Genomic DNA, 27,769 nt, shown 5'->3' with positions numbered 1-27,769 from the left:
GGGGACACCGACGGGGACACGGCGGGTGACACGGGGGGACACTGAGGGGGGAATCATGGGGGACACAAGGGGACATGGTGGGGGACACAGGGGGAGTCATCAGGGGGGACAGGAGGAATAGACGGGGGGAATATGGAGGGGAATCATGCAGGGGACAAGGGGTGTCACAGGGGGAGCCACAGAGAGACACCCACAGGGCGAGACCCCCGGGGAGAGTCATGGGGTGTCACCCATCAGGGGGACACAACACACAGAGAGGAGTCCCAGCAAAGACCCAGGGACGATTCAGGGAGAGACACGCACAAATCACAGAGGGTGTCTTGGCCACGGGGAGACGGAGTCATGCAGGAGTCACGAGGAGTGTCACAGAGAGACACCCACGGGGATGTCACAGGGGAGACTCACGTGGGGAGTCACAGGGGGAAGCACGGGGAGGCATCCACAGAGAGACACCCACAGGGGGACACCCATGGGGAGGGACTCAGAGGCAGAGACCCCGCTGGAAAAGACCCATAGGAGGTTTCCATGGGGAGATCCATGAGGAGACCTTCAAAAACCCCTTTGCCACCCCACAGTTACCAATTTCCCACACCACACACATGCCTTCGCCAGCCCACGGACACAAAAGGATGGGAGACAGGTGAAAGGCGAGCCCGGTGCCGGCCGTGTCCCCGCAGGGAAGTGGCCGCTGGCCCGGAGTAACCAAAGTCATCTTTATTAATTGCGGCGGTTCGTTACAATAAAAAGGGAGCCACGTGTCACGGTCACTGCACGGCGCTGGCCGGGGCGGGGGCCCTTCCCAGGCACATCCCTAAATTGGGGGTGCAGGGGGAGTGGGGTGGGGAAGGGCTTTGGGTGGCTGAGTGGGTGCTGCTGTCACGGAGGTGTTTAGCACCGACGGACCCCCAGGAGCGAGGGACCCCAGCGAGGCGTCCCCCAGGTGCCTCTGACCCCACTGCCCTGCCTGAGGGCCTGGGCGAGGTTTGGCCCCAGATTTCAGGAGGTTTAGCCCCGGATTTCAGGAGCTCCCTGGCACCCACTGGCCCTGCCTGGGGGGGGTGGCTGGTGATGCTGCGTGGGGCTGCTGGAGCAGCAGAGTGACGTACAGGGGTGGGGTCCTCCCCCCTCTGCCACCAAAAGGGACGCTGAGAGGGGGACAGGAGGTTTGGAGAGCAGGGTTAAGGACAGGGATGAGGCAGATGCAGCCTCCTGCCCCACCACACTGTTCTGCCCTAGAAGGAGCTCTCCACCCTGTTCCTGGCTCTGTGCACAGTGATGGGGGAGCTGGGAACAGCCACATCCCAGGGTGTCCCTTGGCCCTGAGAGGCATCAGGTATGTGACAGCCCTGTCCTGGAGTGTCCCATCCCACAGAGCTCCAGGAGCTCAGGGGGAAGGGGTGTCCCCCTGAGGGGGTCTCTAGCTCCACACTCAAGGGACAGTTGCTGGCCATGCCCACACTCCGGTCCCACCCACTGGTGCCAAGCCCAGCGTGGTCCTGGTCACTGCAGGTGGGCTCACCGGGGGAGCATCTCCCACCTGCAGCAAGGCACGGGGGGATATTGCCTGTCCCTGGCTAGTGCCACATTGCAGAGGTGCTCCTGGCCTCCAGGCTGGCAGGAGGGAAGGACGGACAGATGAGGGATGGACTGAGGGACGGAGGGCTGAGCGGGAAGGGGAGAAGCGCGTGGCGATGCTCCGTGCGAGGGAAGCGGGGCGGCTCGCCGTGACCGGGGGCCTTTGCTGCTCTGGCCCGTCCCACCAGGCAGGACACAGCGCTGGTCACGTGTAGTTTCTGGTTTATTCCTTGGGTTATATTTATATATGTATATAGGGGAGGGAGCCCTGGGTCCCCACGGCACCTGAGCCGCGGGCGGGGGGAGCAGGGAGGGGACCCCTTTGTCCCCAGCACGTCCCAAAGCCTTGTGCCAGCAGGGCAGGGCTGGGGGGCTGTGGCCAGGCAGGGGCTGGGGGCCCATCCCGCCACACACCAGGGGATTGCACTGAGTACAGAGAGGCGGGGGGGCCTGCCTGCAGCCCCCTCCCCTCCAGCCCGGCGGGGCCGAGTGCTGAAGGTCACCTCTCTTTGGGTTGGGATGCAGGGGCAGGTGTGCAGAAGGGCTGGGGAGTGGGAAGGGGACAGAAAGCTGGGACACAGCCCCAGGGAGGGCAGAGGGAGGGAGAGCCCCGGACCCCAGGAGAGGCTGGCAGGGGCATGCGGGCGGGCGGGGGGGGGGGTGTCAAGGGGACGGGTCAGAACCGGGCTTTGCGTTCACCCGCCGTCGGATCCACGAAAGGGCTAAGATAGAAAAGAAGCTGTGAGTGGGGCCAAGAGCTGCCCCAGGGTGTCCCCGCGGCCCCCCATCACAGTGAGCTACGGCCGCGCCGTCCAGTCCGGGTAGAAAAGCGGAGGCTGCGGTCACAGCCGGGTCTGCGCCTCGGGGATGTAGATCTCGATGCTGTCCGCGCTCTCAGTGGCCGAGCTCTGGCGGAAGGAGGCGGCTCGCTTGGCTGCCAGGAGCCGCTTGCGGGCCTCCTGCCGCTGCCGGTCCACCGAGTCCAGGGAGCGCTCCTTCACCGGGTGCACCTTGGAGCGCGGCGGCTTCTTTGGTATCGGGGGAGGCACCTTCTTCTCCTCCTGCACAGACAACAGGGGCTTCAGGCTGGGACCTCCCAGGAATGGCCATCCCAGCGGGCTCAAGCCATGGTGAGAGGTTCCACAGACCCTCCCACAGGTTGCAAGGCAAGGCTGCACTTTCCTTTATTCATCCAGTGCCAGGACCCTGCCTGGCCCTTGGCTGGGATATGTCATGGGAGAACAGCCTTTCTCCAGCCTTGCTTTTCCCCAGCTCTGTTTTTTAAGGGTTTGCTAAAAGCAGTCACCAGCGAGAGCCCAGAAGTGGTTTGGGTGCAAGCACATGCAATGTGCTTGGGGATGAGGAGGGAGGAAGAGGTGACAGGTACCAGTGGCAGAGCCCTGCCCTCACCTTGGGCTCCATGATCTTCCACCCATTGGCCTTGAGTTGCTGGAGCTCCCCAAACTTCATGCTGACGTCCTCAATGGAGAGCTGCAGGAGGTCCCAGAAGCCAGCCAGGTCTTGGAAGGTGGGCACAGGGAATGCATTGGGGTCCTGTGGGGACAGAGGGACAGAGTGCCATCCTCATCCATCAGTGGGATGTTGGCTCTGCTGGCCATGGGGCCATCCCAGCCCCCTGTGCTGGGGGCTCTATGTTCAGCTCTCCTCCATGGTGGTCCATAGTCACTGGCTGAGAGTATGAAACACCCCCTCCCCAGCACAGCTGGCCCCTGGCACGCTGCCCTGCCCACACTCACCATGTTCTGCTGGCAGAGACGGTAGAACTGCTGCACCTTCTGGGACATGAGGAGCTGGGCACTGCCCACCGCGCTCCGGATCTTCTCCAGGACTGGGGGGGAGAGCAGACAGTCACAGGCAGCTCAGAGCCCTCCAACACACCGTGTCTCTCCTCTCCTTCATATCCCTCTAGCCCCAGAGGCTTTCCCAGTGTTTCTTGCCCTCACCCAACCTCTTTAGCCTTGGCAGAGAAGATGCTCCAAGGTGGGAGCACTGCAGGACAATGACTGTGCCCCGCTAGCTCTGCAGGATCCCCAGCCCCTCCCTTTGCTGTGACACCCCGCCAGACTCACTCTCCTCGGGCAGGTCATAGTCCTCCGCCTCCCTCTCCATCTGCTGGCACCAGCCCTCCATCTTCTCCACCTCTGCCTGCAGCAGTTTGATGAACCACTCCCCGTCGCGGTGGCACGGGGAGGCGCGGCCGGAGTCGGGGAGGCTGCGGGAGCCCCGCTCGATCCAGGCGTCCCGCCGGGGCACCTCCACCGTGTCGTACTGCAGTTGGTAATCCTCGCGGTACGCCCACTGCCCCTGCGTGTGCACCGTCTTGTACACGGCGTACTGCCGGCCCGACTCGGGCTCCGAGGAGTGCCGCTGGAAGGGCCGCCCGAACTGCAGGGCTTTGTCCTCGGTGGCCACGGCCAGGCCGGTGAAGCCCTCGAGCTCCAGGTCCGCCTGCACTCCCGCTGTCACGCTGTTGGAGCGCTTGAAGCGCGCTCGCCTGCGGAGAGAGGGACAGCGTGGGGACCCTCGCTGCCAGCAGGGTTTGTCCTGTCCCCCTGAGACATAAACTTTAAGGATTTTAGAGGAGCTAAGATTTTAGTTAGAGATAAGCTTTATTGGAGGTAATTAAAATAAATGGGAGGGCCTTGATGAAGTCAGGAGTTGGTAGTTAACTAATAATTGATTGCTTGTCAACACAATGTTTGGTTAGCTGGGTTTATAATGAAGAATGTAGAAACTGATAAATAGCTTTTAGGAACATAAGACAATTGTGGGCCTCCTCTGTTCTGAAACCAATAGAATTGGGGAGTAGGAGTCCTACCAAGGGTTCATTTGTCAGATTTGCATTGAAAAGGTAGAAAGGTCAGAACGAGGAAGACTTCATTTACTTCCTCATTTTGGGACCCCTCCCCATGAAAGGGACCACTGACACATTTCAAGGAATAAACTATGCATGGTTAATGGCATTTGAACTAATTACCATATGGAGCAGGGATTGGGATGTACCAAAGTTATCAATATGCATTTGTATTTTGGGTATTCAATACCTGTATAGATAAAAGGGCTCTGTAATCACCCGTAAATTGCAGTGTGTATTTGGGAGCTATCCCACAATAAACACTTTCTAACTTTAAACTGTTAGGGAGTTCTTGTCCATCACAGTTGGATATTGGTACTAGATCAATATCCATATTTTTTAATAAATCACTGTCAGGTATGACACTGGCAGGGGCAGGGTGAGGGACACCCACAGGTAGGATGGGGCTGGGGATGCCAGGGTGGATCCCAGAGCATTCAGGGCCACAGGCACAACCCTGAGCAGCTGCGATCTGCCAGTCCCTCATCTCCTCTGCTCTCATCCTGTTTCCATGGCTACCAGTGCTGGACCAGGGATGGAGAGGAGCACCAGGCTGCACAGGCACAATGCCAGAGCTCCCCTCCTGCAGGCCATGCAGGTTCTGGAACACCTGGCATTCCCATCACAGCCAAAATGTCATGGTTAGCTACAGAAATGCCCAAAGGTTCATCTGCACCTGGCGTGGGCTCAAAGCTAAGGGCTGAGCCCAGCAGAGGAGACCCAGCACAGGGGAGGAATAAGGTAGCCCCTTCCTTGGGCAGCAGAGAGGACAAAGGAAAGGCCAAATCCTGCAGCTAGCCTGGGATGGGGATGGTGCTGAGCTCTGAGGTTTCACCCAGAGGGGAGAGGTAAAAGATGCTGTGGGGTACCAGTGGTGTGCAGGAAGCCCCCGGGAACCCAATGCCCCAGTGTGGCAGGTCTCAGCCCAGTCCAGCCATGTGGTACCTTTTGTCCTCCTCCACCTGCACCCCGATGGAGTGGAACTCCCTCTGGCTCCGGCTCTCCGTATCCGAGTCAGAGACGGCCTCAACCTGCCAAGGGGCAGAGAGAGAGTGCTGGAGGGCAGCCCCAAAACGCAGCGTGGTGACTCAGCACAACCCACACCACTCGGGCAGCCCGCAGGGAGGAGTGGAGCCCACCTGCACGCCGATGGAGGGACGCCACTTCCGCTGGCGAGCCAAACTCCGCAGCTCCTCCCGGCCTGGGATGGCCTTGATGATGAGCGTGGAGGGCTTGGGAGCGGCACGGGGCTGGACCGGGGGCAGGTCGAGGGCCACGGCCGTCACCTTCGAGCTCTCCAGGCTCTCGGCCGAGTTGCAGCGGGCCGCGGCATCTTTGGACCAGGCAGGGCTGCGGGCGACCTCGCTGGGCAGGTAGCTCTCGTGGGTGGACTCGGTGCTGCTCTGCGCCGTGACGGAGATGAGAGGTTTGGCTTTGGTTCCTGGAGGGATGGGAGGTGGAGCTTTTCTGTAACTGAAGGCTGTTGTGGGAGAGGCGCAGGATGAAAAGGCACGTGAAAACACAGACACTTGCTCATTTCCCGCCACGAACAGGGACCCCAGGGAATGCTGCCCATCTCCTCCCACAATAGGGGGATCATGGCCCCTCACGGTTTGCCCCTAAACTGGGTTAGATATAGGCCAGAGTTCAGAGGGGCTGTTTGACCAGGTTTTGGGATTGGAAAACACCCCAGACCCTCACTGGCCACATTGCTGCAGCACCCAGCAAAGGGCAGAGATGGGGACAGAAGGAGGGGATGGCAAATGGGTGCTGGGGACACAGAGCACCCCCCTTACTGGGACTGGGTGACAGGAAGGACTGGGACTGGGTGACTGGGACTGGAGCAGGAAGCTCCCACCCTGTCCGGGGCACTACAGGAGTCAAGGGCCAGGAGGAGGGCAGCAGCAGCCCTTGGCAGGTGCCCGGGTGAGCAAGCAGGGAGATGCAGGGTTCCCTCACGCAGCCAAGCCCTCGCCACCCCCCAGGACTCACAAGTGCTGGGCTTCAGGATGCTGCTGGTGATGGGCGGCCCAGGAGGGGCCGACATGGAGAAGAGTGAGAGACAGTCATCATCCTGGGAGCAGCCTGCCTGGATGGCCCTCAGGTAGCTGTGGCTCCGCATGCGGAAGCAGCCGGGCAGGTCCAGTGCCTCCACGGCCTGCGACTCCACCTCGCCAAACACAGACTCGCAGACGGCCTCAAACTGGTGGTTGAGCTCTTCGTTGATCTGGGGAGAGCGGTGGGTGAGGCTGAGCCAGGGCAGGGGATGCTCAGAGAGACATCCCTGCCCCAGCCTACCCCATGGAACCTGAGCCACAGAACGTACCTGGCCGGTGGTGAAGGAACGCCCGTAGCTCTGTCCCCGCGGGAGCATTCGCGGTGGCGTGCAGCAGCTGGGACAGTTACAGATATATGAATCAGAATAGTGCCTACTTGCAAACCTAATGAGAGACAGTGGGAATAGAAGGGATGGCACCAAAAGCAACACATTCCAGCAGAGCATTGGGAAACGCAGCTGCAGAGATCCTCCCGCTGGCCACTGCTGCTGTCCCCAAACCTGTCACCTACTGGGACTGGAGCACATATTACTCCTCCCCCTTTTGAACATCCCTCTTCTTTCTCCCCATGGTCTACACGTGGCTGCAGCAGCGGGTCCCCCCCAAAAGCCCAGCACAGCCATGTCCCCCCCAGTGCCCTGACACAGAGCAGGGACAGGGCTGGGTGCTGCTGCGCTGGGAACTGCGGCTGTGAGCGGGGACAGTGCTGTGAGCAGGGACGGTGCTGTGAGTGGGGACAATGCCATGAGCAGGGACATGCCACTTGTCCTCCCAGGGAGCCCTGGCCCATGGCCCCACTGCTGCCTGCAGAGCTGGGACAGGGCTGGGAGGCAGCAGCCCTTACTTGGTCCTGGCCTGGTCGGCGCTGGAGGAGCGGCGGTAGCTGTCTCGCCGCGTGGCCGCCCTGGGCAGCACTTTGGAGCTGATGTCCGAGTCGGCGCTGTCCTCGTCCCCCATGGCCTTGATGTAGCTGCCGCTGCGCATCCGCCGGCACGGGATCTCCCCGTCCTTGCCCGCCGGGTACCCACTCCACTCGTCCTGCGGCACCTGGAGCAGGAGGCAAGCATGGGAGGACGTGGTGGCCAGGGTCCCACAGGTGGGATGCAGAACCAGGCCACATGCTAGCCCAAATCCAGAATGTGTGCCCAGCTCTCCTGTCCTCCCCAAGCACACCAGAGCTGCAGGGACAGACCCTGGGGGCTCTGACCCTTTTGGAAAGCCCCAAAATCCAGCAGAGCAGATCCCTCCTAACAGGCACAGCTCCCCATTCCCACAACGCAGGGCGGCGCAGCAGCTCCCACCTCACGGCCCCTCTGGCAGGAGCGTCTGGGCCAAATCCCACCCATGCCAGCGCAACACCCGCCTGATGTATCGGGCACCAGTGCCACCACGTGCTGCTGACGCCAGCACCACGGGGTCCTTACAGGACAGTGGCAGGGGGACAGTGTCTTCTGGGGCCCCCAGCCAGGGTGATGGGGCTGGCACCCTGCCCCAATGCCCCCGCTGCCAGCAGAGACAGGCTCCGGCCACCCCCACCCCCGGCCAGCACAGCATTGCTGCTCCCTGTCTCCTTCCCCCAGGAAAGGGAGAGAAGAGTTAATTAGCTTTTAATTGGAAGGGGGGTGACCTAGAAGGGAGCCCGGTGATGAGGCAGGCAGTGGCACCCAGCCACACACACAGGCAGGATAAAAGCAGTGAGAAGGGAGCAGGCACAGGGGCTGCTGGTGGCCCTGAGCTGACAGAGCTGGTCTGACCCCAAATGCAGCACAGGGCAGGAGGCAGTAGATGGGCTTCAAGGGAACATCGGGGACCAGCACAGGACCATGGGACTGGGGCACAGGCGCTGGGGACACGGAGCAGAGCTGGAGCATCCCCACAGCATCCCAGGCTGCTGGATGGAGAGTCCCAGCCCTGGCTCGCCCAACAGTCAGCCCCAATCCCCTCACCCTGGCCAGTCCCTCACCTGCAGGTACTGGTATGCTCGGTCTTTGGCCTTTGCTTCCTGAAGCATCAAGGTCTTCTCGGTGCCGCCGGCGCTGGGATAGGCTTCACGGGCCTGGCTGACGGTCATGGTGTGCCAGGCACTCCTCTTGAGCGTCTGGCCGTCCAGAGACATGGACATGCCGGCACAGGCCAGGCATTTTCCTTCCCCGCCGCCCTTTAGACTCTTCAAGGTCAAGTCTCTGAAGGCACTTTCGGGAGCGTCCACGCAGTACTGGGTGCCCTGGTCGGCGGCGTGCCGGCCGGACACCATGTAGCTGCTGTCGCTGTCCAGGTTGTCGTCGGAGCTCCACCAGCCCAACATCTTGGACCGGTGCCGGGAGTCCACCTTACGGTCCTTGCTCTTGCTGCGCTTGCCGTGGCGGGACTGGTGGTGGTGGTGGTGATGGTGGTGGTGGTGGTGGTGGTGGTAGCCGTCCCCGCGGCCGTCCATCTTGGCGCCGTTGTAGTCCCGCTTGGCCGGCGCCTCCAGGGAGTGGGACTTGGCAAAGAGCTTCTGGACGGAGTGGACGAGGTGGCGGATGCGGCTGGGGCTCTCGCTGCGGGGCTCGGCGCCGCCAGCCCGGGGGTACTGCAGCGTGTGGAAGCCGTCGTGGTGCAGCGGCAGCTGCTTCTCGAACTGGTCCAGCAGCGTGGGGGGCAGGCGGTTGATCTTGCTGGCAGGGTGGGCGGTCGCCATGCATTCGTCACAGGAGTCGTAGGGCTGCTGCGTGTGGTGCATCCTCGGGAAGGTGCTGCTGGCGCTGGTGGAGGGCGGCTCGCTCAGGGGCCCGCCCGGGCACTCGCTGCCCGCACCGGGGCTCCGCGCCGGACAGTAGGGATGCTCCAGGGAACACGGCTCGCTGGGACTGGGCAGGTAGGACGGCTGGCCCTCGGGGCCGTGCAGGATGTAGTCGGCGGGATGCTCGCAGTTCTCAGGGATGCAGCGGCAGCGGTGGCCGGAGGAGGGCTGTGTCTGGCTAGGCTCCCCATGGTAGCCCTTCATCATTTCAGCACCCACCCCATAGCCTCGGCATCTTGCCGGGATGCCCCTGCGGGCTCATCTGTGGGGACAGGGACAAGAACAGTGTCAGGATCTCCTCTGCACTTCCCCCAACCAGCAAAACATTGGGGGCTACCTCACAGGAACCAGCTGAGAAGGCTGGAAAGCTTCCAGGGTAAGATTCAGCCCCGTGAAGAGCCAGAATCCTGGCTTTCCATGTGGAGACAGGAGCACAGTGCCTGAGCCAGGCACCTGGGGTTACCCCCGGCTCAGGTGCTCGGAGGGGGCATGGGAAGGAGAAGGTGCTGCCAGCGGCAATGCAGGCAGCAGGGCCTGCAGACGGCGAGGGAGGACATGCTGTCATCAGCAGATCCTTGTTTTCTTCTCCAACACCAAATATTATGAAGTGTTTCTCCATTAGAAAGTGGCTCTGGCTGAGTTTTTCAGCCGTTGTGATTCACAGCGCCGCTAATGAGCTGCCGCGGGACGCGGGGGGGCCGCGCTCTGATGTCTCCATCCAGCCCCACATGGAGACCCACGATCCAGGGCTCTCCTGCCTTGCAAGCCCTCTGGATGGGGAGCCAGGAGCAGAGGTGGCTGTGCTGTGTGAGGGACAGCGCCAGGGCAAAGCAGGAGGATGGACGGTGTTGAGAAAGGCTGAGCCTGTGCCAGCCAAGGCTGAGCCGCCTGCACCCATGGAGGTTTGTGTGCCTTGCAGTCCCTCAAAGGATCTGTCTTTGGTTGGACTGTAAATGAGGAAATTACTTGTTCTCCAGAGTATCTCGGCTAATTAACAGGCATCGTTAATGCTCTTGTTGTCACATTCGGGCAGGGTGCTGCAGGCAGCACATCTCCCAGACTGGCTGCAGGGAAAGGTGACCATGGGACGCTCCCTGTGGCACATGGGGATTGACCATGGAGACTGGAAACAAGGGACACTGGGAGGGCCAGGGCTGGTGGGAGGGGGTTTTGCCCCCAAGCAGCCTTGGAGGAGAGAGCAGCTGGGGGTCCCCAAGGGGTGTGGGGGTGGGCAGCGATGGCGTTTTAGCCCTGAGCAGCAGAGAGGGCCTGGGAACACCTCTGCCCTAAGCCACCACCACTTCCTTCCCAGATTCTTCAAGGCTGGATGGCTCCATCCTGCACTGCTCCCCATCCTCAGATCCTGCTCCTGCTCTAACAAGGCTCCCTGATTGCTGAACGGAAGGTGCAGCTGGTACAGATGAATCCTCTCCCCTCCCAAGACAGCTGCTTCGAGGTGCGGGAGCAGCAGCGTGGGATGGAGCTGCCTCCCTGGCCTGGGATCGAGCAGCAGGATGGAAGGACAGACAGACAAACAGGCTCCCAGCCCAGCTCTGCCTCCGCGGGCTGAGCTATCATCTCCTGCTCAGGGAGGGAAGCTCTCAGCTGATCCAAATATTGCTGCCGCGGCGGCAAGAAGAAGTCAAAATATCTGCGGAGCCTGTCAGCATGAGCCCGCCGGGCTTTTGTGCTCGGCAGGTGCAGGAATTCAACAAAGCTGGAACCGCAGGCGAGGCAGCGCCGCAGCTCCCCCGCACCTGCGGAGCGCCGGCAGCGGGTGGGGACATGCCGTGGTGGAGGATCCGTGTCCCAGCTCACCAAGGCGACACAGGCGTCTATGCCCTACCCAGGGACCAGCCAGGCTCCCTGAGGGCAACCTCGGGATGGAGAAAGGATCGGGAGAGACCCTGTGGGGCTCAGAACAGGTGGCACAGTGCAGGGTCCCCATCCCATGTGCCAGCAGGAATGGCCTCGTGCCATGATGAGAGAGCCCACTCCTCTCCCCTCTCCCAGTCTGGGCAGGCTGGCCAGAGTGTGGCTCATGGGCAGATGGCCGAGAGCTGGAGCTGTGTCCCTCCAATGGCCAATGCACTGAGCAGCCCTTGGGATGGAGGGATTTGTGCCACCAAGGCACAGATTTAAGTCAAGGGGGAAAAACCCAGCCCAGCTGAATTTTGTGCCATTTAACACCAGGGTAATTACCACCAGTGGGAACCTACCGCCCACACAATTATGTGCTAGGATAAACTGGAAGAGCATAATTACCATTACAAATAACTCACTCCTCGCCTTTATTGCTTCCAGCGCCTGGAGAAACTCCCACCAGTGGCTCCCCATCACCACCTCCCTCCGATGTCTCTCCCCATTTCGAGGGTCAGCACAGGGTGGAGAGGAGCTCATAGTCCCTGGTGCTCCAAGCCATCCTGAAACTCAGCCTCCTGCTTAATTTCCCATGGGAGCACTTGGCAGAGGCAGCTCCACTTCCCAGCAGCTGCCCCATGAGATCCCTGCCTTGGAGGCTGCACCATGCTGAGGCCCAGGGCTGTAGGGATTCAGGGCAGACCCACCAGGAGCCTGAGCTTCCCTGGGACCCCACAGCACCCAGGATCCTCTCATCCTTCCTCCAGCTCCAGGAACACCAGTGGGGATGTGAGAGGACAACAAACCCTACCACAATGTCTGGGTCTGGCAACCGCCCTCACACAGGGCAAGACTGGGTTTTCCAACACTTCCAGGTCTAACCCCAAGAGCTGGGGTTGATGGCCCTGCTCTCAGGGGGTCCTGGCTCCCTGCCTTCCCCAGCAGCCCCACCATGGGCAGCCCATGCTGGGGTCCCAGTGATGCCTGCTGGTGACACTCACCGCCCGGCGCTCAGGGGGATGCTGTCCTCATGGTCTCACCAGCAGCAACTCCTCCACGCTGGGAATCCCTGGGGCAGCAGGCTCTGGGGGAGGAACAGGACAGGGATGAAACCAGAGCAAGGGTATTCCCCCTCAAAACCAGCCTGAGCCACCTCCCTGTGTATTTTTTACCAGCCCAGCCTTCCATCCTCCCCTGAGGCCGCCCCACACCAGCACAGCAACAGGGACAGCTCCGCACGGCCACGGCCACGTGTTTCACCCAGTTTAGCCCCAAAACCATCCCAGTCCCATCCTGTTATACAATCTCCTGCCAGCGGGTGCCAGAGCCGGCCCAGCGGCCCCCTCGCCATCGACTTTCATTTGCTCCGGCTCCGGCCGCTCGCTCCACAAAGCCTCCTCCCGCCACCCAGCCTTTCCAGCGTCACCAAAGGGACTTTTTTATCCACCTTCCAGCCCAGGAGAGGTGCGAGCTCGGCCCGTTCTGCTCTGCAAATTAATGGAGGTTCTGCCAGCTTGGGTCCTGCTGGGGACCTTTATGGCTCGGGATGAAAGCAGGAGAGAACAAACACGCAGCGTGAGCGAGCTGGAGCCGGGGAAAAAAATAAAATAAAGTGGTTTTCCCACTTAGGGGGCTGAACAAATTTGATCTACGGTTGTCGGAAGAAAATAAATATGGAATACAGCCAGGTCATTTCCACCGTGCTTTTAATCTATTTACTCTTTCCCTGCTCGTTGTAAGTGAGAAGGATTGTGGAAAGCAAACATTTTATTTTATTAGTAATTGCTCTGTTATTTTATGAGGCTGAATTAGTAAAATTTACTCAGTCTGGAGGAAAAAAAGAGGAGCTTAGTAAGAGATCACCTAATTTAGAAGAGAAAGGGGAAAGGTGAAGAAAGGGAAAGGGAAAGGGAATAGGAAAGGAAAGGGAGAAAAAAAAAGAGAGGAAAAGGCAAGAGAAAAGGGGGAAGGGGAAAAAGGAGAAGGGAAAGAGGAGAAGGGAAAGAGGAAAACAGTGTGAGCAGGATGCAAAGATCACAGAAAATACACTGGCTGCAATCAGGAAATCAAAACCAATTACTGCTAATAAAAGAAAGCAGAGCAGCTGCAGGCAGGCACTGCCTGCAGAGGGCTGTGAGGGGCAGGATCCAACCAGGCACCGCTGGAAAAAAGGGATGAGGCAAGATTTGTTAAAAGTCATGAAAGATGAACACAAGCTGAGGATTTGCAAATATGAGTGGAGCAGGAAATGTTTACTGAGGCCACTAGGAAGGCCACAGAAGCCAGCACAGCTGGCTGGGACCCCGATAGGGCTGGGGGGATCTAGCACCCCAAAAAATCTGGAGGATCCTGACATCCCAACATAACTGAGGGGCTCTGGCACCTCGAGGCTGGGGGCATCTCCCCTGGCTCAGCCCTGCCCTGACACATCCCTTCTCCCCAAGCATGGGCACTTCCCAGGCACCAACCCCAAATCCACAGTGCCCCAGGGCTCCAGTCCAGCACGGCTGCCCTGCTCCAGAGCTGGGAGGCTGAGGAGAGGCCGTTCGATGGGCTGGGCACGTTATTAAGCACATGATTAATTTTGGCACCAGCCCCAGCTGCCTGACAGCTCCTTCTCCAGGGCTGGGAGAGCGAGCGCGAGAGGTGCTGCCTCTGCTGATGCAGCGGTTGGTGGGATGAAAAATCCTGCAATGCAGCACTGCTTCTTAATGAGCCATTTGTCTTTGAGTCTTCTTCACTCATTACCATGCCGGGAGAGGGATGGGAGCTGCCCCACGTCCCCATCTGAGCAATTACTCCTGGAGCAGAGCCAGGAAATACGGCCACGAGGTGCCCAGCTGCCAGGGATCCCAGCACGGCCACCAGCGCTGGGACTTCCCACCATACCACCAGTGACTCTGGCTGCTGCCACCTCGGGGGTGCAGGAACCCCCTCCCTGCACTGCACACACAGCACAGGACCACCCACCCTGGCCCCAGACCTCATTCTCTGGGGACAAGAGCTGTGCTGCTGTGCTGGGTGTGCAAAGGAGCTGGAGCATCCTGGAGCTGCCAAGGCAAAGCCAGCGGAGAAAGGAGTCTGGAATTCCATCCCTGCAAAGCCCAAACCAGATCTTGGTGGAAGAGCCACATCTTCAAAAGCCCTTTAGGATGGGGAACACCTGGGCCTGATGCCAGGAAGATGAACACAATCAAGATGACAGGAAGCTGGCTGAGAAGGAAGGAGGTGGCACAGAGAATGGGCCATGGCAGCATGCAGAGGAAGGGCTGGCAGGGGTGAGAAGCCAGCAGCCCCATGGCACAGGCACGTCCAGACCCCTCAAACCTGCAGCAATGCTCATCCTGCCCACAGGAGCCAGGACATGGCACACAGGACATCAACTGCCAGAGGTGGGACCTCACAGCCAGAGCATCAGGAGTGGAGCCAGCTGAGCTGGGAGACCCCCGTGGAGGGACCCCCAGGCCAGGCAGGGCTCCAGGGACCCCAGCCCCTGCCAGCTGGCACAGGGATTGTGGGCACTGAGGCGCACGGATGAGCACCCATCACCAGTGATACCCACAGACAGCTCCCCTCCCATGGACACACTCGACATCTGCCCACACTGCCTGGGGCCAGCAGCAGCCAGCACACTCCTGTGGTGCCTCCAGGGCTTGGTGGGAAAGGGGGACATGCAGGTGACACCAGGGAGAGACCACAGCCTGCTGTTCACCTGCAGGGAATAGAAGGGACAAGCAGGGGCATCCCCCGTGCTGTGCCTGCCCTGGGTGCTCTGCCCACACTCCCATGGGTACTCCAGGCACCAGTGGTACCCCAGGTGGGTTCCAGCAGCTCACAGGTGTTAAATCTGCTTGTGCCAGAGGCACTGGGGGCCATGGCAGCCCCCTCAGGCCCTGCTGCTGTGCCAGGGGCTCCAGCTGGCAGCGGTGTTGGATGAACCCCATTTCCCTATCACCCCCATTTCTCCCTCCTACCTACATGGAGCCACCAGCCAGGCCACAATTCTAAGGCTTAAAGAGCCACTTACTCCCCAGCCATGCTGTGTAATGACTTAAGCCAGGGATCACTCCAAAGCCTCTTTGGCGAGCTGGGGGCAGCACAGCCTTAGCTCTGAGCGTGGCAGCAGTGACAGCTCTGGCCATCTCCTGCCCATTTCCTCCAAGCCCCTGGGCAGGCTGCCCCTTCCCTGCCCAACTTCACTCCTACTGAGCCCCCAGCAGGCTGGCACTGCCATCCCTGCTCTGCTCCTGCCAGGTGCTCGGCTGAGCCAGGGCTCTCACCTGTCACCAGCGTTGCTCCTCATCCTGCTTTCCCAGGCACGAGGCACTCTCTGCTCCAACCCAAATAACACCAATCCCAACCGGTTCCCTTCAAGGCACCTCCCCTTCCCAGGGGCCCGCAGGGGCCGGAGTTTCCAGGAACGGGGAGGAAGCAAAGCCCTGGTCCCTGTGCCGGCAGAGATGCTCCGGGGCCATCACGTCCCATTCCCAGGCTGCATCCCCTGGGGCCAGGGCTGGGATGAGCACAGCGAGCCCGAGGCATGGCTCAGCCCAGCTTGCCAGCAGAGGACCCAAACTGCCGCTTTAATGGATGGGCTTAATTTGCAAAGCTGATGAAAACCTAAATATTTAAATACATAATTCTGCACAATGCTCTTAGTGCGGGGACAGAGCACGGGGAGGGGGGGCACGGCTGCTGAGTGAGGACACAGTAGGCGTGGGGGATGCTCTGGTGGGACCACCTAGATCACCTGGGCGAAGAGCACCTCCATCATAGTTTGGGGACCATGCACACCCTTGTGCCCAAAGCAAGCAGCACCCTCAGAATAGGTGCCATGGGGAGCTCTGCTGCTGGCACTGGAAACCTGCTCCGCCACCCAGAAGCATCCCAGAGAGAAATGTGGGGAAAAGGGAGCATGGTCCAAGCCAGGGAGCTGTGAAGGGCAGTGGGATGAGCCCCCATGGAGATTACACCACCGATATTCCTGCTACAACAACTTAGAGATAAAAGAGATTTGCAGGATTTACCAGTAATACAAATTGAATATTTAATTTTAGCTGCAGGGGAGGAGCGGGGGCTCATCCCAGGAGTGCACGGAGGTGTGCAGGTGGTGGGCCTGGAGAGATGCTTCCAGCTCCTGGGGGAAAACTGCTGTCAGAGCCATCCCCACGAACCAGAGGGGCTGGGCATTGTCATGGCAGTGGGACTGGGCACCCTCTGCCCAAGCTGCCCCTAATCCCACCAGCCACTCACCGCTGCCAACGGCACAGCACAGCCTCTGCCAGCACATGGAGCTCCTGCAGGATCATCCTCAGATGAACCACGTGTGTGGGAGCCCAGCCCCAGCTCTGGGGGTGCTCAGGAGGGGTCCTGACCCCACACACAGCCCCTGGGCCAGCCCTGAGCCAATGTGTCCATGTGTCTGCCCTGTCCAGGATGCACCCAGCGAGGCTGTGCCTGGCTGAGGATGTCCCTGGATGGGGCCATTTGCCACCCAGGCCATGGACTTTGCAGAGAATGGGGGCTGGAGGCAGAGGGACAAGACAGATCTGAGTATCCTGTGGGATGGGGTGGAGAAACCCCCAAGGGGACCCAGCCACCCTCTACCAAGACAGAGCAGGGGAAGAGGACAGGCAGCAACAGCTGTGACAATGGGGCTGCCGGATGTCCCTAAGGCCAGCACAGGGTCCCCAGGGTGCCACCGAGCCAGGTGCCCATCCTGGCTCACCCCTCCATGGCTTGTGTGCCATGCTGGTGTGGGTGCCAGCGCAGGGCGGGCTGGGGGAGGACGGCAGAAGATGAATGAGGGAGTCGGGAGGCTAATGGCATTGTCTGGAAAGTAGGTCGTGTGCTGAGCAAAAAGATATTTATATCAAAGCTCGTTCCCCCGCAGAAGCTCCCGAGCTGGGTACAGGCAGCACCACGAGCCCATGGCCGTGCTCTGCACCCCCGTGACACCCATGTGCCATCTCATGGCACTCCACACCCCCTGCATGCCGAGCTCTGCCACCCTGGACCCCCACCAGCCCTGGGGCTGCCCTGCTCAGGGGTGGCAGTGCTGGAGGTGAAGTCATCCCGATGGAATGAGAGCCACAGCAGTTTTGCCTTTTTCTGACCTGGCTGCAGGCACTGGGCACTGAATAGCACTGAGTTATTTTTGTTTTAATGCAACCTTTGCCAAGGTGTGATGCTGCCCTGGATGCTCCTCAGATGGGCACAGTCAGCCCAGGATGGCCATGGAGGGTCCTGCCCAGCCCAGCCTCAGGCCAGCTGCACCACCCTGGCCTCTCCCAGCACCCAGCTCTGCCCACACTCCTCACACCCTACATCACCCCTGAACTGAGCTTGGGCCAGGTCTCAGCCTTGTTGCAAAGCTCAGCCACCTCCTTTCCTGCTGGCAGGAGACCTGTGCCCCAGGAAAAAGCCAATAAATCATCCCAGAGATCCTAGATGGAGTCAAGTGGTTGTGCCCCCTCTGGCCACGCTGCCCCAGCTGTGGACAGGACTCAGCAGCAGCCATGGGGCCATCCAGCCCTGCTCTCCTGTGCCCATCCCCATCCCACACCTGTGATCCAGCAAGGGAGCAGGTTCATTTCCCATAATAGCTGTGTCGGCTGAATTTACAGCCTCGCTCCAAGTTATTAATAATAATGGCCTCACTCTTAAGTGAGGCTTTTCATCTGCCTCAGAGCCCTTTCCAGAGGACGTCTGCAGCATTATCACCATTTTATTCTCGTTTCAGTGGGCACCAGAGTGAGATGGAGAAGGGGCAGCTGATCTGTGGTGTGGAGTGGATGGTCCCGTGGGGAGCCCGGCCACGAAACCCCCAGGGAGGCTGGAATGCCAAGGATTCAGCCACAGCCCCGAGGCTCCTGCCAGCCGTGCCGTGGTGATTTACACCAGCAGCGAGCCCGGGCCCTGCCACACGGATAAATCCACTTCAGGCAGCAATAAACCAGCGTCACCACATCGGTAATCCGCAGCGCTGCCACCGCCGTGAGGAATCCAGGGGCAACGCACATGTGCCGATAAATCCCGGGCTTGTCTCGGCAGGGAGGTCCCTGCGGTGGAAATCCCCGCTGGAGCCGTGGCCGAAGGGGTGGGTGCAACCAGGCTCTCATGGGAGACACCAGCAAGGGAGACCCTGGGGGTGGATCCAGCGCAGGGGACTCGCAGCGGCCACGTGGGACCGGGGACATCCCCGGAAGGCCCCCCCCCCCCGTGTCCCCCCATGATGCCCACCCACCCCGGGTGTCTCCCTGCCGTGCTCCACAGCAGGGCTCGATGGGCAGATTTATTCCCCTGTAAGAGAGCTTTGATCTGAAGTTATTTTTTGTTTACTAGCAACAAGGTATTGTAAATACATCTTTGCCGATAATTATAGAGTCTGGGCGCACACCTTAATCTCCATAAAATATCAGATGCTACAATTTGCCTGATTTAATGAGATTGGAGGCTGATAAGCCGCTGAGCTAAGCTGTAAACTTGGGGGGGAGGAGGGAAATGATTGCAAATGTGCTAAACCGCCTTCGTCCTCCTCCTCCTGCTGCTGCTGCCACGTGCCCAGGCCGGGAGCGTGTGCCCAGCCCCGTAGCCCCCTGCCCAGCTCCAGGGGTGTGCCCAGGCTGTGCTGCAGCAGCTTCACGCAGGGATGGGCATTTAGGGCAAACGGAGCTTTTTATACAATTTACCTCATTAAAACTCCAAGAGCTGAGCGCGGCACCGGGCTGTGGCCGGGGGCTGTGCCTTGGCACACTCTGCTCCCCGTGGGCCCCGTGCCTTGCCAGGGGGCAGCCAGCACAGCCCCAATGCCAGGCTGGGTCCATGTGCCAGCTGAGGTGTGAGGACAGGGCTCCCAAGGGGCATGGGGGCACAGCTGGGCTGCACAGGCAGGTCAGGATGGACGTGTGTCCATGTGTCCATTTGTGTCCATGTGGGTCCAGCTGTGTCCAGGTGTGTCCAGGCATGCCCAGCCCTACCTGGTACTACCAGCCATGCCAAGGGCAAGCTGGGCTGAGGGGTCCATGCCACCCAAAGCCACCCTCCTGCACGTGTACAGCCATGCCCTCACCATGTCCCTCACAGACACTGGGGGGTTTGTGCAGTCCCAGGTGCCTAGGGCGGGGATCCCCTCCTGCATGGATGGGGGCCCTGCCTGGAAAGCAGGAGGCTCCTCCTGGTAACGAGCAGCCCCGTTTCCACAGCAACCTTAAAGGCCCACAGGTGCTGCCTCACCAGTGGCTCTGGCATTTCTGGGGGACACTCAGCCCCTGCCCAGCACCCTGGCCTCAAATAACAGCACCCTGTCTGTCCTCCCAGCCCATCTCCCCCAGGCACCACCTGGGCCCACCCACAGCCCCCTCCCTGCACAGACCCCCTGCAGCAAGAGAGATGGGACCCCCCCCAAAATACCCCTGTGCCCACCCCGACATCATGAGGAACCAGTGCTGACCTACAAATGTCATGCTGACAGGTTAATTACTTTCCCTCTTCCTCGAGCCGTTATCAGATGGAATCAGATGTCACCTGAGACTGTTAATTGGGCTAATTATTCCAGTTTCAGATTTTAAATAATTAGTTACTGTTGACTCCAGCCTGACTTCCGCAATTTTCTATAAAAAGGTCAAATGGTTCCTGGAGCCCAAAACGCAAGAGATGGGGTGGAGGGGCTGCTGCAGAGGCCAAGCACACCAAGACCCCTGAGCTGGCTGGGGACACTGGGAACAATGTGGTTCCCACCAGTGCCTTGTGCTCATACTGGAGCTGGCAGGAGAAGGACATCATCTGCCTCAATGGCAACAAAGGGAAACCAGGTGAGGGAGGGGGTGTGGAAGCACGGGGTGAAGGGTGGGGGGTAGGAGGGAGCCCCTTCCTCCCTCCCTCCCCCAGCATGGTGACAGCTGCCCCAGGCTGAGCTCCCTGCCCAGGCTGAGCCACAGGAACCCCCCCAGCAGAGCCCAGGTCCCACTGGGCACCTCATCCCTCCTGGTTGGACTCCTCAGGGCTGAAATCTCAGCCCAGGGGTTTCAGCAGCTGTGATTTTCCCTCTGTGGACACTGGGCAGTGGGCACACGGGCAGCACTTGCCCTTCAAAGGGTATGGTGGCCAAAGCAATCCATGGTGCCCACGGGCTCCCTGCAGGGACTACCTGTCACCTGCCCAGGCATTGCAGAGGGACACACCGGGCAGAGGGACAAACAGAACCAGCTCATCCCCAGGCTCATTCCCTCAGGAGCACCACGCTTTCTCCCAGCCTCATCCCCGCTATTAATAGCCTTCACTAGCCTCCTCGGGAGCCATTTGCATATTTGATTGCAACTCCGGGGCGGGGCAGGGCCCTTCAATCAGCCGCTCCCGCAGTCTCATTTGCATGGGTTGACATTTTGTTCTGGGAGCAGTGACACCGGCACTGCAGTTGGGGACACGGTTCTGGGGGGCCGAGGTGAGCCCAGTGTCACCAACCAGCAGCGCTGCCCCAGGCACTCCTCATCAGCCAACCTGTGCCAGCCTGGGAGAACCGAGCAGGGCCAGCAGCCCCTCCCTGGCTGTCCCAAACCCAGCAGGGAGTGATGGAGCCTTGGTGACCCATGTCCCCAGACGCCCTGCCCTGCCCTGTCCCGCTCTCTAGCCCGATCCACAACCGCCCGTCCCTGTCCGACCTGCCCGGCGGGAGGATCAGAAGCGCCCGTGGAGGGGAGGCTGTGCCCAGCCTTCCGGGCAGGGTGTGGGTGACGGGCACAGCGCTGGGGTGACGGGCACACAGCCCTGCGTGGTTCCCGTCCCAGCAGCCCTGTCTGGAGCGGCCGCACATCAAAGGTCAGGGGCAGGGCGGGACGTCCCTAGGGAAGGGAAGGGGGTGACCCCGAGCCTCAGGGTGCCCGTGGGCACCCCCGGGGGTGCGAGGGTCGGGACCGCCGCCTGTTCGTGCTGCCGTTCGGACTCGCAGCGTGGGCCCGGGGATCAGCACCGCGGACAGCTCCCGCCGCCAGCGCCACCATGGCCAGCGCCACCACCGCCACCAGCACGGCCACCGCTGTCACTATGGCCACAACTGCCATTGCCGTGGCACCACCGCCACCATGGCCTCTACTAGAAACTCCCACCACGATAAACTCCCACCCCGAGCACCACTGCCACAGCCACTACAGCCACCACGGCCATCACGGCCACCACAGTCACCACGGCCACCACAGCCACCATTAGGATCGCTGCCACCATGGCCACTACCACCAGTGTCACCACAGGGCCCAACAACACGTGCCCCTGGTGGCCCCGCCAGCAGCCCCTGTGGCAGCCCCAGGCCAGGGCTGTGCCAGACAGCGGCAAGAGGAGCTGGGCGGCTCCAGGGCCCCAGGCAGACCCAGCCGGGAGCTGTGTCCCAGGACGCCCTCACTCCCCCCCGGCTCTTGGCATCACTTGGCAGGAAAAACAAGCCAGGGTGAGGCGTGGGATCAAGCCTCAGGATGACAGGATCGGGAGAGGGCTCTGCTGTTTCCCTCCCTCCTGCCTCAGTTTCCCCTCCAAGAAAGCACAGCAGAGATACAGGTTTGTGTCATGGAGAGGCAGGGTGATGGGGGAATCCACGGAGAGGTACAGAGGGACCCAACTGCCACTGTGACTGTGCCAAGGAGCCAAGTGAAGACAGGCAGGGCTCGAAGCACAGATGTCAGCACCGGCTGTGCCGCTCCCCGGCAGCGGGGCCGTCTGGCAGGCAGAGCTGGGGCTCCCCAGCTCCATCCACGGACCGACACACAGACACACAGACACACAGACACACAGAGGGGACCCTGTCCCTTGCATACACAGAGGGGCAGCCCTGCCCTGCTCCCCACACCCCAACTGAACAGCCCCCACTCAGCACTTCCCCTCCCCCAATGCTCACGGCTCCCAGCCCCCAGCCCCAGCACACACTCCCTGCAGCACACACAGCCCCCAACCCCAGCACACACCCCCTGCAGCACACACAGCCCCCAGCCCAGCTCTGCAGGGAACGGGACCAGAGACCTCGGGGCTGGGATCTCCCCATCCCGGTCGGGCAAGCTCCAAGGCTGTGCCAAGGCTCGTCTGAGCTAGGGCTGGCCGGGAGCCACAGGCTGCACACCGAGGCAAGAACGTGGCTGCCAGGGAGGAGGATTTGGCCACGAAAGGGTTAGGGCTGTGGGCTGCCCGGGGGCTCCCGCTCTGCCCGGGCCAGGGGAGCTCGCTGAACTGGCACAGCTGGGCACCAAGCAGGGCTCTCCCAGGACTGGGGCTCTGCAAGGCACGGAGCCCCCTGCACGCAGCCAGGCCCTCTCCCCTCCCACCCACCGCCCCACTCACCCTCCACCGCTGCTAAGCCATAAAGTTGCCGGCCTGGGCTCGGCAGGAGCCGGAGGATGGCCGCGGCACGGCGGCTGGATTCCCTCTGATCCTGCAAATTCCCCGCGGCCTGCCCATGCCGCGGCCAGGCCGCGCAGCGAGGCCGGAGGCGTCCCCGGGTCACGGCCACCCACGGCAGCGCGGCGGTGGCGGCGGCCACGCTCCGGGTGCCGACACCGGCACCGGCACCTCGCAGCCGGCGAGAGGCGGTGGCGGAGCCGTCGCCCCCGCGCGCTGGGGACACACCCACGCGCGCTCCCCGGCGCGCTCGGCCACCCCCGCGCACCGACACGCACCCCCGGGAAGGGGCTGCCCACGCCGGCAGCGCCGCACGCCCACACACAACCCTGCACGCCCAGACGGACACACAGCCCTGCAGGCCGACGGATGGACAGACACCCAGCACGGCCAGATGGACACACAGCCCTGCAGGCTGATGGATGGACAGACACTCGGCCCTGCACGGCCAGACGGACACGCAGCCCCACACACTGATGGATGGACAGGACTCTGCACACACAGATGGACAAACAGCCCCACACACTGATGGACACACATCCCCACACACTGATAGATGGACAGGACCCTGCACACACAGATGGACACACAACTGCACACACTGATGGATGGATGGGTGGACAGGAGCCTGCACACACAGATGGACACTCAGCAGCTCTGTATCACTGCACATGGCCACGTGCACCTGGCTGCTCCCACTCACAGCGTCCCACGTGCCCCACCCCACACACTCCAGTGCACCCCACAGGCACCTGAGCGCTGCCCTCACTCCCCACACACACCTGCTGCAGGGGAACCATGTTGTTCCCCTACCATGGGGCTGTCCCGGCTGTGCCCCCACCCAGAGAGGGCCCAGGGGAGCCTGAGGCAGATGGGTGTCATGACACAAAACATGAAAGCTGGGGCCATCCCTCAGCTCAGCTGCACAGATGGCACCAAGCTGGGTGTATCAACTACCACAGGGTCTCACCCCAACCCCACGTCTGGGGACACCAAGCACAGCAGGGACAGCCACTTCCAAGGCATACAGTGTTTCCCTAGTACCAACCATTCATCATTCCTAAACAAGTGCCCCAGCATCCACTGTGCCACCACAGCACCTGCATCCCTTTGGGAAGATGAGAGGTTCCCCAAGAATGGGAAATCAGCAGGTCCTGTCACAACAGGACTCAATACCTTCAGCTTTTGTAGTCCTCTCACTCCAAAGCAGCACCCCCACATGTCCACAGACAGGCTGTTCTCCCCCTTCCCTCTGCCCACCAGAAACTTCAGCTGATTCCCAGCCCAAACATCTCCTGATCCTCCTGCAGGAGAGGCCCAGGCAGGCAGCAAGGCCCCACCACCACCCACTGCCCAGAGCTGCCAATTTAAGGCCAAGCAGACTCCTGGTGAAACACTGAGCTCTGGCAACCACGCCACAAACATCTGCTCTTCCAACAGCACCGTGATTCACAGGCTATTAATTGGGGCATGGCAGCCCTGGGAACTGTTTGCATCCCCTGGCTTTGCTCAGAGCCACAACTCGCTGCTGACAAGGTCTGGGTGCTGGAGGCAGAGCCAAACCTGGCACAGCACTGGCTGCAGTGGAGCCACACTGGGACTGGCCGTGGGGCACAGTGCCCAGCTCCCACACCAGCTGCACAGACACCAGGGAGAGGTGCAGAATGAACCCAGGAAAGCACAGCAGTGGTGCCCAGGGCTGGGCAGAGCCACAGTGCCCGCTGGAGCTGGGGGCAGCGGGCAGGCTGTCTCTCTGATGGGTTTGGCCCCTGCTGGGGGTGTTCCTCAAGTTGCTTTCACCAAACATGAGTGTGTTTCCAAGGGTGTCCCAGCTGCTGAGCCACTTGCTCCCAGGGGTGCTGGCTTCAAGGGGAGCCACACAGCAGACCCTGCTCGGGCAGCACCAGACAAAGGCTGAGGGGAGTCTCCAAAACCAGCCAAGAAGAATCTGAATTCAAAAGCTGATTAGAAACCATGTCATGGCTTCTTCCTGCTCCAGCATTTGGGGAGGAGTGAGCTGGGGGGCTACAAGGAAAATCTAATTAAGATTGAGGGCAGGTTGCAGAGGCACTGACACAGACACTGCAGGAGCACAGTTGCTTGTGGGAGGGGAACACGGGGTGTTGCAGCACCCCTGGCCCTGCAGAAATGGGGAAGGTACAAATTAATTCTCCTTAATCTGATGGGCACTTGCTCCACTGCCACGTGCTGTGGCAGCTGACAGAGAGCTCAGCTTTTGGACCTGTGGTGGCCAGGCCCTCTCTGTCCCCTGCCAGTGACACTGTGCAGCCTTGGGAATGAACTGCTGGGCAGGACAGGGTGAGCAGAGGGGGCTCAATCCTGCCTGGTTTGGAGGAGGTGATGTGGAGTGCTGAGCTGTCTGCCCTGCCCATGGCTTTCCAGGTGGCCCCCCGTGCTGCTGTTCATAGAGGGACCAGGCATGACAGGGCCATTGAGATGGCCAAGATCTGAAGGCCACTTCATCAGAGCAGGCTTTACTCTTGGTTCCTGGGGATGGCAAAGCCCAGAGGCCAGGCTGAAGGGGCACTACCCAGGCTTGCAGCACCAGGCATCCCCCTCCCCTTGCCCTCAGCAGCACCTGCCATGCCCTGTGCCACCTGCATCACAGGCATGTCCTCCTGCTGGAAGGAGCTGCCACCCCATGGCCGGGGTGTCCCCCGGGGCACGTCCAGCCGAAGCCCCGGCCCCCGCCCGCCCCAGAGTCCCCCTCTGCTGGCACGTCTCGCCTGCTATTCTTAGCTCTCCAGCGCTGCGCTCGCCCGGCAATGGCACCGTATATTACTATTATTGCTGGCTGCCAACGTCTTGAAGCAGGCAGCCAGGATCGTGATGGGGCTTCCACACCCCTGGTGACCTGTCATTCGGTCCCTGCTGGGCTCTGGTCTTCAACAGGCTATTTCAGGAAATCCAATTTGATGGCCAGAAGGAGCACAAGCCACACGTTCAGCCCCTGTGCTGGATCCAGACTCTTCCGGTTTCTGCTCAGATCCAGATTTTAGCTTCGCCCGTGTTGGCAATAAGGGCCAAGAGTCACCTTTGGCTCCAGATCCAAGTTTCTGGCTGGGTGGGATCCAGGGTTTCGGCTCAGCTTGCTGGAGAGATGTGAGCGTCTGCAAAACCTGGATCTGGAGCCCCAGCCCCCCCTCCCCGCAGCAGCTCCACCTGGGCATGAGACCCCAGCACAGGGCCTGATCCTGCCCTTGAGGGTGGGCAGAGCTGGGGAGATCCACACCAGCACAGCCATCAGCCACCCACACAGGCTCTGCATCCCACAGGTCCTGGCACTGCTCTGCCTCTGAGCTACTGATGGGGAGGCTGAAGGAAGGGCCCCCCCCAGACACCCCCAGCCTGGGCTTCCCAACACCCTCCACTCATCCTGTGCCTTGCCCAAGCTGCTGGGAGCCAGGCCCAGCAGGAGGACTGAGGGGGCTGGGGGCTGCTCCTCCAAGCCCATGTAGCACAAGTCTTGGCACTCAGGAGGAAGATTTGGGCACCAAAGCTCAGCACCATCTCACCCAGGCTCGGAGGGGGACACCACGGTTTTGTCACCCTTTTCCCCAGAGCAGGGATGGCTGGAGCTGGTCCTGGTGCCCTGGCTCAGTGGGGTAACAACACCCAGGGCAGCCCCAAAGTTGGCTCACACCAACAGCTCCCCACGTCAGTGCTCCCACCACCACCACAGCCAAAAGGGGCCCCTCCAGGCTCGGATGCTTCACGGTCACTTTGATGGCTATTTTTGCATTCCCAGCCCTGCCGACGCTGTAATAATGCTTGAAAGGGCTGACATGCTCCTTGCAGCCATGCCCATCTCCCAGTGGCCTTCCCCTGCTCCATCCCTGCACAGACAGAGTCCTCAAGGGCTGGGAGCCATGGACGCATTCAGGGGAACAGGGGTGAGAAACAGAAAGACCAAAAATTACATCCATTTCCTAAAGGAGAATCTGCACTGCTGACCGGATCCTGCTCCCATTTTCACCAAGGAAGGCTGCCTGCTCCCAGCCTGGATTCCCACGGGGATAACCAACACCCACCAGCCAGGCTCTGTCCCCTCTTCCTGGCCCGGGGACAGGCAGGGATCGGCTGTGGACAGCGCAGCCCTGGACCCTGTGAGGGAGGTGACATGTGGGGCTGGATGTCACAGGATGAAGAGACACCAGCGGTCCCAGCACCAACTTGCTCTGCAGGTTTGGCACAGGATGGAGAGACCAGACCGACTCCTCCAAGAAACCCCAACAGTCTGGAGGAAGGAAGGCAGTAGCAAGAGGGAGCACCCAGACAGGGGCCGCCGAAGCTCTGCTTGCCTGCCAGGCTGGCTGGGACCATGGCGCCTGGATGCACGGTGATGGGCACCGCTCAGCACCCGGCCGGGCACGGTCCTCGCTGTCCACCCCGGCAGGATGGGGAGGGGGAGCCCATTGGGTGGGGAGGGGTCCTGGGCCTGCCCCGAGCCCTCTGCAGCGGGAGAACGCAGGATGGCTGGCGTCGCCATCCAGGGGAGGCTGGAGGGGCTGAGGGCTGTGCCTCTCTCCCCAGTGCCTCGGGGAGCCAGAGATGGGGATGCCCGATGGCACCCCATCACCCCCACCCACCGGGGAATCCTGGCGGAGCTGAGCGCCATGGTACAGCTGAGACACCCCCGGCCATCCCCGGGCTCCCTCCTCCACCACCTCCCCGGTTCACCCCCGGACACCCGCTCGGCAAGGCTGGATGGTTCCGCAGGTGACACGTCCCGTTCCCGCGGGGCCGGTTCCGCACGGCTCCGGTGCCTCGTTGGTGAGAGCCCCCCTCCGCACTGAGCACCGCGGACCCCCGGGACCGCTTCCCCGCACCCCCCCCGCTGGGCACCGCGGACCCCGGGGACCGACCCCCGCTCTGCGCTGGGCACCTCGCTACCCCCGGCACCGGGGCCGCCCCCGCCGCTCTTACCCCGCTCCCGCCTCCTACATCCTCCGGCGGCTCCCGGGCGGTTCCCCGACGGCCCGGCGCGGCCGGCCCCGGCCCGGCTGCTCCCGGTCCGGCTCGGTTGGGCTCGGCTGGTCCCGGCTCGGCCCGGGCCGGCGCCCCGCGCGTGGGAGCGCGGCGGGCGGCAGCATGCGAGTGGCGGCGGCCCCGCAGTGCAGCGCGGGCGGGCGCGGAGCGGCGGGAGCGGAGCGGGGCCGCCGCGGCGCCGCCAAGACACGGCGGTGGATTTTCCCCGGGAGCCAGAGCGGGCGGCGGCGGCGC

The 27,769-nt window shown here is 61.5% G+C and overlaps 1 protein-coding gene across 4 annotated transcripts; it reads right to left on the bottom strand.

The window, feature by feature from the left end:
* Positions 1 to 641: 641 nt before the first annotated feature.
* Positions 642 to 27,544, bottom strand: DLGAP3 (DLG associated protein 3). 4 transcript variants are annotated; one of them, XM_030232378.2, is made up of 12 exons: positions 27,473 to 27,544; positions 12,151 to 12,233; positions 8,471 to 9,551; positions 7,352 to 7,554; positions 6,777 to 6,891; positions 6,443 to 6,677; positions 5,590 to 5,930; positions 5,396 to 5,481; positions 3,666 to 4,090; positions 3,333 to 3,424; positions 2,986 to 3,129; positions 642 to 2,636 (listed from the first exon to the last, which is right to left on the bottom strand). In XM_030232378.2, the coding sequence occupies exons 3-12, from the start codon at positions 9,494 to 9,496 to the stop codon at positions 2,418 to 2,420; spliced, it is 2,886 nt and encodes a 961-aa protein (XP_030088238.1). In that variant the 5' UTR covers positions 9,497 to 9,551; positions 12,151 to 12,233; positions 27,473 to 27,544; the 3' UTR covers positions 642 to 2,417. The 4 variants fall into 4 exon arrangements, with proteins under 4 accessions (XP_030088238.1, XP_030088237.1, XP_030088241.1 ...); XM_030232377.2 differs by lacking the exon at positions 27,473 to 27,544 and adding an exon at positions 22,469 to 22,611; XM_030232381.2 differs by lacking the exon at positions 27,473 to 27,544 and adding an exon at positions 22,469 to 22,610 and having other exon boundaries at positions 6,777 to 6,843.
* Positions 27,545 to 27,769: the final 225 nt, after the last annotated feature.

This window comes from Serinus canaria, chromosome 23, assembly GCF_022539315.1.
Source record: "Serinus canaria isolate serCan28SL12 chromosome 23, serCan2020, whole genome shotgun sequence".
NCBI classification, from domain to species: domain Eukaryota; kingdom Metazoa; phylum Chordata; class Aves; order Passeriformes; family Fringillidae; genus Serinus; species Serinus canaria.
This window is presented reverse-complemented; position numbering and strand designations above follow the sequence as displayed.